Source organism: Carex rostrata, chromosome 32, assembly GCF_964058835.1.
Source record: "Carex rostrata chromosome 32, lpCarRost1.2, whole genome shotgun sequence".
Classification (NCBI taxonomy): domain Eukaryota; kingdom Viridiplantae; phylum Streptophyta; class Magnoliopsida; order Poales; family Cyperaceae; genus Carex; species Carex rostrata.
Window position 1 is genome coordinate 2,686,241 of NC_135949.1, and position 14,893 is coordinate 2,701,133.

Genomic DNA, 14,893 nt, shown 5'->3' on the forward strand with positions numbered 1-14,893 from the left:
GTTCAGTTTAATGGTTCGGTTCGGTTTGATTTTTAAAACCAAATTGTAACTTTGGTTCAATTTGGGTTGGAATTTTCAAAACCGAAATAACTAAATAGATCGAACTTTTATATATTATGAATTTGGTCCGGACTATCCAGATTTATTTCTTAATGAATTGTTTTAAATACTTCGGTTTATTTCTTAATATATCAATTTATTTCTTATTACCCGGTTTATTTCTTAATATACTTTGGTTTATTATAAATCAATTGCTTTAAATAAAAATAATTATGTATTTGGGTTTGAACCGAACAAACCGAAATAAAACTTCGATTCGGTTTAGTTGCAATGCTAAATCGATTTGGTTCTGTTATTTTATTGAAACCGAATCATAACTTTGGTTTGTCTAGTTCGGTTCGGTCAGATGAACACTCTTAGAAGGAACACAGTAAAAGAAAAAAAAGTAAGAAAACATGAAAAAATATACAGAAGGAATATGAAGAAGATTGAATGAACAAAAGCAAGTTTGGTTCCAGGCCCAACTAAAAAGCCCAAAATACCCTCTAATAAAAAAAATTGTATAAAAGGGCTTCAACTAAGAGGCTACTACTCTATGATCCTCTTTGATGAATATCATGGGCTTTATAGGCAACACAAATCAAAACCAAAGATAATTTGATATTTTGAGTTTGGATCATAACTTAAAATTTGAATTTGTAATGAATATTAAATTATTCCATACATTTTCAAATTAATCCGAATTTTGATTGGACAGTTCAGATTCAAACTCAAAATTTGATCGAGATCCGGATTCTACTTTTCTTGACCTAGCCAATAAATTAATTTTTTTTTACTTAGCATCCTAATAAATTAAAATTAAACAATTATTATTTAATTAGCAAAATTTAATCGTTACCACCGACACATATTCAGTCGACGCACCAAGTTAAACTAGTGCACAAATTAGGGATCAGGACCAATTTGATACGCCGCTGGGTATGCGCACCAATTTTTTTATTTTTGACCTCGGTAATTGTGCATGCTAAAAAAATAATGCAGAATGAATCAGAAAAACAAGTTATGGTGTGAACATCTGCCAAATAAGTGAATCAGACAATTCGTTGGTAATCGGTGCGCCAAATTAATTTATTTCAAAACAGAAAAAAATTAATGGTGTGCATATACAATTGGCGAACCGAATTAGTGCGTATCTGCAGTCTGCGCATCATTCCAATTTAATATGCTGACTGAATATGTAGGAGTGGTATAATTTTAGAGTAGGGTTAAAATGCACTATTGGTTTTGTGTCTCAATCATACCCCACATCTCTATCTCCGTTTACAAAGTTCAAACAGTCGAACCGAACCGTTTCATCTTGTTCTACATATTAAAATGTGCTTAGATACCAAATTTTATGTTTTTTAGAATTTTTTTACTATTTATTTAGATTGGTACAAAATCACTGTTTTTGGATGGTCCAGATGCAGTGATTTTGTACCTATCTAAATAAATAGTAAAAAAATTCCAAAAAATATAAAATTTTGTTTCTAAGCACATTTTAATATATAGAACAAGATGAACGGTTCGGATCGACTGTTTGAACTTTGTAAACGGAGATAGAGATGTGGGGTATGATTGGGGCACAAAACCAATGGTGCATTTTAACCCTTCTCATAATTTTAATGGAGTGTTTAATTCGAATTTAATGAACTGTTCCATAGACCAAGGTCAAACTATATTGGTCTGACAGAATTCCACTCAACTTCTAATATATATCTTTAGGGATTCATCAAACCAGATGATAGGAGTCCGGATATTATGAAGTAACTCATGTTGTATCGTGCCGTGATGGAACTATGTTGTGCTGTGATGTATCCGATTGTACCGTGACTTTTTTTAAAAATCTCTATCACTACTCTGCTCCGATTCATTAGGAAAAATAAAATATTGTACTCTTGTTAATATTTTATGCTTATTTCTGATCGAAATTCTGAATCTACCCTGCTTCAAATTGGATATGTAATGAAGTGGATGATGCCCCAATAGAGATGTAGAATTCCCTTTTGTATTCCTTAAAAATTTTCTTTCTTATTTAACTTCTTTTCTTTTCTTTTAGGCTCAAATAATGTTTTGAGTCACATTACTTTTCTCAGGACATTACAAACCCTATGCAACTGAACTCATATTCAATTAGGGAAATCTGGCTATAAAAAAAAAAAAAAAAAAAAAAAATTAGGGAAATCTCATGTATACCCTTCAAAAACCTTGAAATTACGTATTTTTCCTTCTCACATTTAAATTATCATATTTACCCTTATAATTAAATTGGAAAAACTCGCAAATAATTTATCCAACTTATTGACTTTTCAATTAAAACTCATAGTTTGTGTAAGAAACTAAAAAATGTAAAAGTACCCATTTTATCTTTTATTAGAAAATAAAAAAAAATATAATTTGTGTAAGAAACATGTTTTGTCCTCTAACTGATTGGTTTTCGAGAACAAATAATTCATTTCTTTATTTGTGATGCATACATAGTAACATTTAAGCATATGCTTGTGTATGCGCTATAAGTAATAAAATTAACCATTTGCTCTCAAAACCAACTAAGAAGACTAAATATTTCTCTTAATCATGGTACATTTTTTTCAATAAATAATAAAATGGATACTTTATAAATTTAAAATGAGTAATAATAGAAAAGTCAATAAATTGGATAAATTTGCAAGTTTTTAAAATTTAAAAGGGTAAATATGATATTATGAATTTTAGAAGGAAAATACATAATTTTGAAATTTTTGAGGGATATTCACGAAATTCTCCCTCAATTTAAATATCATGATCTTTATTACCTGTTGGTTAAGGATTCTAGATTCTAGAATAGATACCCTCCGGATCTCTTAAATATGATTTATTTAAGGAAAAATGTAATACAAACAAAGTTTGAATTAATGACTGCTTAGCTTACAAATTAAAGTAACGATAAACAAAGCATCCCTACATCACTAAACAATGTGCAAATCGACGTCGCACAAAGGAAAATGTAAAACCACTGTATTTTCTTCCACGTTAGAAGTTTACGACTCTGTACGCAGTCACAGCATATGCTTTCTTCTTCCACGTCATGACCATTTCTCCGATCTTTCCATCAATAATTTTTTTATTCATCAATAATACAATTCTTTTTTTTTCCCCCTCTTTTTATAATAGAAGCCTTTAAAATGGTCAGCAATAGAAACTTCAGGTGCTTCAAAGAGACGAGAAAATAAATAAATAAATAAATACGAGAGATAAATTAAATTATTTTTTTCTTTCTCACTTTATATATATATAGAGAGAGAGAGTGTGTGTGTGACTAATGTGCATTCGTATGCATATGACCTGATATGCATACGGTCAAAATTTGAAATTTTAAAATCCAAAACGTTGATCCGAACCGTTCATCTTGTGCTCCATATTAATATGTGCTTGGAGACCAAATTTTACATTTTTCTGAATTTTTTTACTATTTATTAAGCCACTTTGAAAATTGCTGATCCAACGGTGGCTGCTGATTTTACTGTTTTGTTAAGCCACCGTTGGATCAACAATTTTCAAAGTGGCTTAATAAATAGTAAAAAAATTTAGAACAATGTAAAATTTGGTCACCAAGCACATATTAATATGGAGAACAAGATGAACGGTTCAGATCGACGTTTTGAATTTTGAAATTTTAAATTTGGACCGTATGCACATCGGACCATATGCATACGAATGCACATTAGTCACACTCTCTCTCTCTCTCTCTCTCTCTATATATATATATATATATATATATATAAGTTCATAGTTTTAACACAATATATGCAGTAGTTCTCTAGATAGAAATGAGCTAAAATTTAAAATACATAATGTATAGTTGCGACTTGAACTCAAGTTTTCACAATTACAAATTGAAATTCTAATAAAAGCTACAAGCATACATATAAAAATTTACGACGGCTGAACTATATAAGAACTTTAAAAAAAATTGAAAATTTAATTAAATTTCAATATACTTGATTAAATTTTTTGAAACATGAAAATGGGTAACCACCTTCTGGACTACACCTAGATCTGCCTCTGTAGTTGTACTTTTTTAGTCATACAAGACTTGCAATAAAATAGATAATTTTAGATAGTAAAAAAAAATGCCATGTCAGCATTTAGTAAATACTTTGTGAAAGAAGTTGTAGTTTGAAGAAACAAAGAAATTTTGAAAGAATGATTTGCAAATTGCAATACTGCGGTTTCATGAAAAAAGCCAAAACCTAAAACAACACCAATGCTCTCACCATTTTGACCATAGTCGTGGCGCCAACAATATACATCACAAGTATATATATATGTGATATGATATGAAACTCCTAGCATTATCACTAGCTCTCTCTCTCTCTCTCTCTCTCTAGATCTGGTCAAAATGCCTTCTCCAAGCTTACTATTGGAGGAAACTAGAATGGCATCCATCCTAGAGCCTTCAAAAGCTGTAATATCTTCAAGTCAAAGCAAATTAAAAATTATAGTTCTTGTTCTTGTTCTTCCTTTGAAATTTCATTTTAGAAAATCAATTATTGCAAATTCATTGTTTGAAGAAGCCCTTGACTCATAACAAACTTGTATTAAATATTTAAAATAGCTAAGCTTATTTCATTTTTGCTTATATGATTTTACTTTTATATGTCTAATTAATGTACATATATATGATTGCAAAAATAAATGCAGAGCTTCTTCCCAGCATTGACAAAGATAATAGCGACACTTGGCGAGAGATCGAGAAGCGTGGAGGTCCTCTCTGCCTCTCTCCGGGCCGGCTTGTCAGGTACCCCTTTCACTAAAAAACTCTTTTTTTTTTTTTTTTGAAACTTAGCAAACTAAAATACCATTACATGAAGAATTTATTCAGGATTTATGTTCACCATATTCAATTCAACTATTATGTTTTCCAGTGGCGCGTTTCGATTTCTCTCATGGAGATATCGATTACCACCAAGCTACATTGGATAATCTAAAGCAAGCTATCAAGTCTACCAGCAAGCTCTGTTCTGTATGACAGTGTTTTTAATTCTTTTTTTTTTAAGAACAAATTGCTTTAATTCATTAACTAATTATTTTCTTTATTCAAGTGCTTCTTTTAAAAAAAAAAAAAAAATCATGGTTGGTGGTGACAGGTGATGCTGGATACAGTGGGGCCAGAGTTGCAGGTGGTGAACAAGAGCGAAAAAGAGATATCTCTAGAAGCCGATGCGACAGTAGTTCTCACGCCAGACCAGGATAAGGAGGCCTCTGCTTCACTTCTTCCAATCAACTTCCATGGCTTAGCTCAGGTATTAAATTAAGAACATTTATCAATATTATATTTTTTCACTTATAATAATATAGTAATGAAATTTGTTGCCTTGAATTGTAGTCGGTGAATCCAGGAGACCAAATATACATAGGCCAGTATCTTTTTACGGGTAGAGAAACAACATCGGTTTGGTTGGAGGTGTCAGATTTGAGAGGGGACGATGTGGTGTGTCTGATAAAAAGCTCGGCTTCTCTAAAGGGGTCTCTCTTCACTCTCCATGTCTATCGCATCCATGTCGAACTGCCAATTCTCTCTGACTGGGACAAGGATGTAATTAGAAAGTGGGGTGTTAAAAATAAAATCGATTTCATTTCTCTCGCTTACACTAGGCACGCTGAGGATGTTCGTCATGTAAGTAAATTGATTCGGTGGTTGTTTTAATGTAGATGTAGCATAATTGGTTCAATTTATTAATGATCCTTCTGGTGCTTGTTTTTGTTACATTTTTTTACATACAAATTCTACTTTTGGTGAATGGTTTTTAACTAATTTTGCAAAATTTAGGCTCGGGAGTTTCTCGCAGAGGTAGGCCTCGACCAGACTCAGATAATTGCAAAGATTGAGAATATTGAGGTATTAATCTCAAAATGGATATTCACAAATCTATATGTATAAACAATATATGGTGATGACAATTTTATGATCTAATACTCTTGACAATTCATATTTTTTTTCTCTTTTAGGGAGTGACTCACTATGATGAGATCTTAAAAGAAGCTGATGGTATTATGGTGGCAAGAGGCAACTTAGGCATGGATCTCCCTGCTGAAAAGGTGAGATATGCACATGGCACATGCGCCTTGGTTTACCTCGACCTCGTCAGAAATATTCATTGATCTAACCATGCTTGTGATATATGCTTATATTTTTTTTAACTTTGTATTGAATTTGGTAATGAACATACGATATATGTAGGTGTTTCTGTTTCAAAAGGCGGCGATATACAAGTGTAACATGGCAGGAAAACCAGCAATTGTTACACGGGTCGTTGATACAATGACGACTAATCTCAGACCGACTCGTGCCGAAGCTACTGATGTTGCCAATGCTGTGCTTGATGGTACTTGTATATATTTAATTTTTATAATATCAATTCTCTTAACTTCAGCACTCTGTTTTAGCACATGCAAATGTGTGGTATACTTTATTGTTTAAATAAGGTCATTCATTTTTGGGTATGATGCAAATCCAACTTCCCCCCCCCTTGATTGTCAAGTATACATAAAATTACCATGCTTCAATAATTAATGATAGCAATTATGCCTCTAATTGTAATTGTTATACCTGAAATACAGGGTGCGATGCTATACTTCTCGGTGCGGAAACACAGAGAGGATTATACCCGGTCCAAGCTATTTCTACGGTCTGTAAAATTTGTGCTGAGGTATAATTTTTCTAAACTAGCTATCTAATTGACCCCCTTTTCTTTACATGTGGTATTCTCCATTAGGGATTTTAATCTAATTTATGTAAATCATAAATGTATTTATAGGCAGAGAAAGTATACAATCAAGCTCAGTACTTCAAAAAGGCAGTGAAATATGTTGCAGAGCCACTGCTCCATATGGAGTCTATCGCTATCTCCGCTGTATGTTTGCTCTTTTTTCTATTACTTAATTAATTTATTTTGTTTTCCATATGAATACCAATATGTTTTATTTATTTATTATTAATTTTTGCAATGATAGGTACGCACTGCAATCAAAGTGAATGCTGCTGTCATAATTGTTTTCACTTCAACAGGAAGAACAGCTAGGTGCAAGCAAGAATACTTTTCAATTTTGTGTTTTTGTTGCATTTACAGGTTCATAAATATAATCAAACTAACTAAACCTGGTTGCTAATGGGATTAATTAGGCTTATCGCAAAGTATCGTCCGACAATGCCCGTGCTAAACGTGGTGATTCCTCGTGTCAAATCTAACTCAATTAAGTGGTCACTAACCGGCGTCTTTGAGGTACGTTTCATGTGGTTATCTTAATTTTTTTCCATTAATATTTTCTATCATTCAATTATAATTAATTCAGCCTCACTTTCTAAAACAAATCACAGACTCGGCAAACGCTACTTGTTCGTGGCCTCTTTCCTTTCCTTGCTAGTCTTACAAGTGCAGTAAGTCAGTTACTCAGTTGATATTAACAGAAACAGAGCATATGATACATGTTCTGATTAATTTCTTTGATATGTTCTCAGTTCTAATCAATTGAAATTATTTGTTTAGGCTGATTCTGAGAGCCGTCGAAGCAATGAGCCAGTTTTGCAAGTGGCTATAGATTACTGTAAGAAGGCTGGTATCGTTAACCATCACGACCGTGTTGCCGTTTGCCAGAAGGTTGGCGATGCTTCGGTGGTAAAAGTTTTAGAACTGGATGATTGAACAATGCTGTATCCATGCCGTCAATTTAGCACGTAAATTAATACATTTTTGTGTGAGCTTTGAATTTATTAGAGATATGAAGGATATGCAATAATCTGTTTATGTATTTTTTTTTTTTTGCATTTCAACACTTGTTTATAATATACTAGTCAAGTGTCCGTGCATTGCAACGGAAATTGAAATATTATTTTAGTCACTTTCTTCAAATGTGATTATTTTTTAATTAATTTCTTTATTATGTATTCGTCAATAATAAAAACAAATGATTCTTAATACTATATTATTTGTGGAGATAATTAATTGTAAATAAATTAGTCAGAATATATGTTATTTGTAGAGATAATTAATTGTAAATACGTATCATGCTGACCTTTGCGGAATACACATGTTCATCACATCTATGCACTATATAAAAACTTCGAATTAGACAGGCATAAAGTTCACATGTTACTAATCTCATCCATATAAAGAACATTTATCATGGTCCTATAAATTAATTGTAAATACATATCATGCTGACCCTTGTGGAATACATATGTTTATCACATCTATACAATATATAAAAACTTCATATTAGACATGCATAAAGTTCACATGCTACTAATCCCATCCATATAAAGAACATTTATCATTTATCATGGTCCTGTACTCCTGTTAACTAATCTCAAATGATTGGAAAGGATAAAAAAGAAGCCATCTCAAAAGTGGCGAAGCATCTCATAGAAAAAAAAATTTTCATGTCTCATTCCAACATGCTATTGACAGTAACAAGCAATCAATATAGATCTACTAATTTCATGTCCCATTCCAAGTGCTAGTACTTTGAGTTTTGTGCCAAGTTAAAAAGAACGGTACATATCTCCTAATTAAAAACATTATAGAATGAAGCACCTGGTTTTGCGTGGGGAATGAGAAAAAGAAAAAGGGACGCGTCTTCGGTCTCGGGGAAGGAAAAAGGGAGAAAACGCGTGGAAAAAGGAAATTTAGGTGATACAATTTCTGTGTGGCATTGTATGTAGCATGAATCTAACTAACTAAATTTAGACTTCTACACGATTGACAACATGAAATAGATACATAAAATCGAAATTAATGGTTAATGGCTGAGATTGAACTACATTTTTGATCCGTGGCTGAGATTTAGACAATCAATGGCTCAGATTCTCTCTGGGTGAATAGAGCTTTGGAGTCCAAAAAATTTTGCGTGCTATTTAGCAGTGAGGATATATTTTTTTAAAACAAGCCGGAAATGGCCCTGTTCATTCCAACCAGAAAAAAAATATGACAAATAAAAATTTACAGATCAGTACGTCTAATTTTCAATGAGGTCTTATTTTATTCATCTAGAAAGAAATTGAAATTCTCCTCCATTTAGCAAAATAAACATTATTATCTTCAAAAAAATAATTCTAACCTACATCTAACATTTATGATCGATGCATCCACTTAACATCTTAATTAAAAATATTATTCAAATTGAAAATTGAAAATTTTAAATGTGTTCTCAAATCTAATTAGGTATGCATCAAATTATAGTCGATTTGGAATATTATTGATCAGTTATCATAAAGTCACTAAAATATACAATACTGTTATTGTAATTATTTGATGGAAGTCTAAAGTGTCTTTCAAATGTAATCAAAGTTTAATATAAGTGCTATTTAAGAAATAAAGGAGGAAAAAAAATGACAAATTTGGGTCTCAGATGCAAAAAGAAAAATATAATTTTCATGATTCTTGTAAAGATATACAATTATACTCATAGTTCGAAAAATCGGCCGATTCAACTCGGAATCGGACTGGACCGAGCCGATTTTTGCCCGATTCTCAAGTTTGTGCGATTTTTTCAAAAAAATCGGATGAACAGTGTCAGAATCGGCCGATTTTCCGATTTTCCGTCCAATTTACACCGATTTACACCGATTCAAATGATTTAAAGCAAAAAAAATTTCAATTTGACTAACCTCTGTGCCTATGCCGATTCAGAGAAGAAGAAGGCAGCCCAAAAGAGGGAGAAGGCACCGAAGACGCGCCATTTGAGCTTAATTTTTCGAACCATGGTGAGAAGGCGCTGATTTTTCGAACCATGGTGAGAAGGGGGAGAAGAACACCGAAGACACGCAGGAGAGGAGAAGGATTGTCAGAGAGCAAAATGGAAAAGTTATGGACAGGTCCCCTAAACTCTCAGAAATTTGCAAGAAGGAACGGAGCGGGCCTTTTTTAATTATCTCCGATGGCTTTTACTTTCAGTTTATTTAGTCTTTTTAGTTTATTTGTCTTTTTAGTTGTAGGAAAAGTCGTCCCTGTTAAAGAGGAGATTATTACTACTTTAACTTAGGAAAATGTAATAGTATTAAAGTTATTCAATAAAATATGCCTAAGGGCTTCAACCGTCAAAAAAAAAAAAGAAAAAGATATTTGACATTTTTTAAAATCGGCCCTTGATGTTTTTATTATTTAGAACTTAATATGTATATATATTTTTTTTAGTGAAAGGCCCTCGTTCTTTTTTTTTTAGTGAAAGGCCCTCAGCAGTAACATGACTAGTGTTTTTTTATAAATTATATGAGTGTAATATTATCATAGTTTTTTTTATAAATTATATTAGTGGATTATATGAGTGTAATATTATCTTAATTAACATAGTTTTTTTATAAATTATTTTTATCAATTTTTTTCTACTTTTTGGCTACAAAACAAGGCTTCTGCCAAAAAAATCTGATTTACCGATCCGATTTTTCCGATTCTGGCCGATTCATCCGATTCTAACTAGGCGGTCAAAAATCCGATTTCAATTCCGATTCCAATTTTTTGAACTATGATTATACTAAAGATATTCTGACAGAAGGAAGCAGGAAATGCAGCTCAGAATATTGCGTAACCTTTCAATGTCGTCTCTGCACATGCCTACAATTTTATAGCACAGGGAAATAAAATTATTAGTGTAATCTGCAATATTAAATTAACTTAAAAGATATCTCTGTAGCCAATACTCATGAAACAATTGTGCAACACTTAGATTGTAAATTGCAAACCTTTTCTATATACATAAAGAACTCAAAGCTGGTTCTCAGTACAGACTGGTGCAAACAGTGCCAAAAGAGACATGCCCGTACCAGATATGTACAGGCCATGTATAAAACAGTTCCAACATTAGTTCTGAAGCTCACTATAAAGGAGAAACTGTTTGTTTGAAATTACAAGACGCTAAATTGAAATTTTAATTCAAAAGTGGAACTTTCTTACCTAGTAAGTCTCTGAATTCTGAAGACAGTACCCATACAAAGATCAGAATATTCCCTGAACATAGAAAACCCTCCATCTCATCAGCACTGTTTCTTTAGTTGACCTGACAGTATTGGTTCTTTGATGGTTGGTTGCAAATGAACTGTTGGTGTTAAGTTCTACTTATTTATCCATTTGTCACAGGGGACATACACTTACTGTTACATACAAGAACTGTTGGTGATTAGATGTTGGTAATGTGTTCTTTTGTTCTAGTTCTTACAGTCGAAGCGGCTTCAGCATGATATCTAGTGATGAAACAATTATTTTCTGGTCGGGGTTGTTCATTTCCATTTCCACAATATTAATATTGATTTCCTCCAATATTTCGTTCTAATAAATTTGATTTATTTGTTGTAATACAATCTTTTCTTTAAATATGTAGAGCTAGAAGATGCATTTGATTTATTGTGATTTCATGTATGACTTATATATTTGGATATATAATTGATGACTAATGCATGTTAAAGATAAAAGGATCATGCAAACTTGATTGTCTATTCTTGGTAGTTTACTCATGAAAATTTGTGTCTTTGAAACAATAATAGTTGTATTTACGCATGACCTACTACAAAAATAGGTCACTATACGTGAGGGTAAAAGATGACTACTTCTGAGAGTTTACTGTCAGAAAAATACTATTTCAGAGCGTATCGATATTATTGACAGAAGTATCTACAAAGATACCATCAGCAAAAAAAATACTTTTACCCTCATAAGAAACAAGTTAGAAGCTTTCATTCAAAATTTTCATATTATGGCCAAATTAGTTTGCTATGACAGGGAACATTAGTAGGAATTATATATTACAATAAATTATTAGGAATTATATATTACAATAAATTATTAGGACTATTCTTTTTTTTTCTTTTTACTTTGGAAATAAAAATATGTATTGGAGTAAGAATTTAATTTTTAAATAAGAGAAATGCCATAAAATATGCAACATAAAAAAACATATTGTAATTTAATAGAAGATCATAAAATGAAGTTGTTAATTTCATATATTAAATTAGATATACCCACATATTGATATATATTTATTAGTGAAGAGAAAAATATTTTTAGGCCATAGGATTAAGATTGATAATAATTAATTACTCATTATACAATTGAAAATGTTTAACAACTTGACATATCTTAGAGACTTGAATCTCAACAACCTCCATAGAATATTAATATGTGATTTTAACTTCATCTTTATATATAAACTAGGATTATTTTTTTGGAATTTGTTCCAAAAAAAATAGTTATTCAAAAAACTTAATCTTTAAATTAAAACAAATACTATAAAAAATAATGGAACATAAAAAGAATATATAGAAATTTCAATAGATGTCACATGCATAATGAAATAATTAATTCCATACATATAAATTAGGTCAACCAAACATATTGATGTATACTTATAATAAAAAATTAAATAATTTTCATTCATATAATCAAATTTGAAAAATAAAATAACAAATGAATTCTTTATAATTTGTCTTGATTGAGCAATATTAAAATTGATGCCATTTAAAAATGATTTGGTCACCAGTTGAAAGCACATCAATTATAAAGTTATGGAAGATATGGGGTATGAACTGTTTAGTGCCAAGGATTTTAGACAAAGCTTTTATCCAAAGTCCGATTATATCAGTCCATTCTGCATCGAGATTTGTGCAGATGGATTAAGGACTGTACAAATTTTATTGGGCGTTGAGTCGTTGAGTATTTGGATGATGAGATGCGATCGGACGGCCAGGACAGCCCACATGCTGCTTCTATTGACAACTGGTACACCTGCAGATGTGATGTGTACACCATTTCTCTAAATTTTGAAAACAATAAATAATTAAAATGGGAAGAAAAAAAAACCCAATTAGACCTTCCTCACATTATTTTTGTGGGGTTATATTTTATACCTCTCTTTCATTGTACAAGGGGATCTGAATCAACACCATGGAATATGCTGAATTGCCGAGCCTTAGATCATTGTGAATGGTCTCGGAACGGTACAGCTTGTGGGGTCCCCTGTCAAAGCTTGACGAGTACAATGACAATGGCTATGTACACTTTCTCAGCGAGCAACATTATCGACATGATGAGGCATTGAAAATCTGAATGACGAAAAAGCGGCACTATGACCGGCGCCTGCATCCAAATAACGAATCATACGAAGATCTTATAATTTGTTGTGATTCATTTGCACAGACAGAGAAAAACACAGAAAACAAAATCATCAGAAAAAACATTTTTTTCTTCAATTTATTACTCAATATGCCTACAAAATGCTAAGAACTCTGCATCCAAAAATTTCATATGCTGTTATGCTCTTAAAAATTAAATTAAATTCTCTTCTAGTTCTTATTCTCATTCTCAGTCCAGCCAAACCAGATCACCTCCGTTCCTATTCCAATTATTATTTTTTTTTTGAGGAAAAACAAGGGTCATGCCCTTATTTTATTGATTAAAAAGACGGTTACAAGAGTTTTGTAACTTCAAAGTAAAGACAATTGCATCTCAGGACATCTGAGCTTAAAAAGTAAATTAAAACTAAAAAAAGAAAAGAGAAAATGGTAGAAATGTCTACTGGTAAGACCATACCAGTAAGACTAAATCTTGAGAAAAAAAAAAAAAAAACCCACATCTGTGGTCTCCAACTGTGCTGGTATCCTCTATTTCACACCAAGCTATATCTACATTGCACCTCTTGGAGAATGAGGGCAATAGAAATGTGCTCTAGTGTCAACACATTCCTCCTGACAGCGTACCAGTATGCTATTCTCTCATTACAGCATACTAGTTCAATGTCCGATGTCCTCCTCTCAGTGTACCAGTTCATCTGTACCAGTCCTTAGTTCTCCAAACACCTGAGCATCGTACCAGTCTTTCTTCTGTACCAGTCCGGTCTGATCAATTAATTAAATAGTAATTCCTCAGTGTATTCCAATTATTTTTATACCCATGTTCCCCATAGTAATTCCTGCTCTTATGATTGTTGTTGCCCCAATTCCAGCATTCAACCCACTGCCGTTACAGTAATCCCCAGAGTAATTGCAATATATGTTGCCCAAACCTTGGCCAATACTCATTAATTATTCACACAACTAATTAAATAGCTATAATGGTGGTGGTCATCATATACATCAATTAAGAAATTTTAAATTTTGTTTTGAGAAAACTTCAATGCAAATGGAGGCTTGTATAAAGTTGGAATGATTCTCTGACCATTTAAGTGAATTGGCATCATCAGGATATCACCTCTCCTTGAACTACCATAGTGATGGAACAACTATTTCCGATTAGAGATTGTTATGCTTTTCCATGTGGTTAACTTTGATTTCCTCTAATATTTTATTCTACTAAATACGTTTAATTAGTTGAATTTTTGTAATACAATTTTTACTTTTGATATAGCTAAACAAATGTAACTGATATATTGTATTTTGATGACTGATATATATTGGATATATAAATATTGATGACTCATATATGTTTAATAAAAAATCATACAAAGTTGGTTGTCAATTCTTGGTAGTTTAATCATGGAAATTTTGTGTCTTTGAAACAATAATAGTTGCATTTACGCAATCAATTATGATAGATATATAATAGTTACTTTATGAAGTTTTGTTGTTGCCTCGTCATACATATAGAATTTGAAGAAAGAAAAAATATTGCCACAAAAATCAAGTATTTCTCACCACAAAAAAAATTAGTTTTTACAAAACTCTAATGTAAATGGAGGTTTGTATGAAGTTGGAATGATTCTCTGGCCAGTAATTTAAGGGAATTGGCATCATCAGGAAATCACCCTGCATGAACTACCACTACTACAAAAATCATATTTATCACCTGTTAAAATTGTCATTTACCATATGTTCCTATAGCGCAACTAA

At 31.8% G+C, this 14,893-nt stretch overlaps 1 protein-coding gene and 1 long non-coding RNA gene across 2 annotated transcripts; one reads left to right on the plus strand and one right to left on the minus strand.

The window, feature by feature from the left end:
• The first annotated feature begins 4,949 nt into the window (after nt 1–4,949).
• Nucleotides 4,950–7,818, plus strand: LOC144548035 (pyruvate kinase 1, cytosolic-like). Its single transcript, XM_078296721.1, has 12 exons — nt 4,950–5,044; nt 5,169–5,324; nt 5,408–5,698; nt 5,852–5,920; nt 6,031–6,120; nt 6,263–6,407; nt 6,643–6,731; nt 6,840–6,935; nt 7,036–7,103; nt 7,205–7,304; nt 7,400–7,459; nt 7,569–7,818. Exons 2-12 carry the CDS (start codon nt 5,172–5,174, stop codon nt 7,722–7,724), a joined length of 1,317 nt encoding a protein of 438 aa, XP_078152847.1. The 5' UTR covers nt 4,950–5,044; nt 5,169–5,171; the 3' UTR covers nt 7,725–7,818.
• A 457-nt stretch (nt 7,819–8,275) lies between these two features.
• LOC144548204 (uncharacterized) lies at nt 8,276–9,864 on the minus strand. Its single transcript, XR_013509285.1, has 2 exons — nt 9,689–9,864; nt 8,276–8,979 (listed from the first exon to the last, which is right to left on the minus strand). It is a non-coding gene; the product is annotated as an uncharacterized LOC144548204 (long non-coding RNA).
• Nucleotides 9,865–14,893: the final 5,029 nt, after the last annotated feature.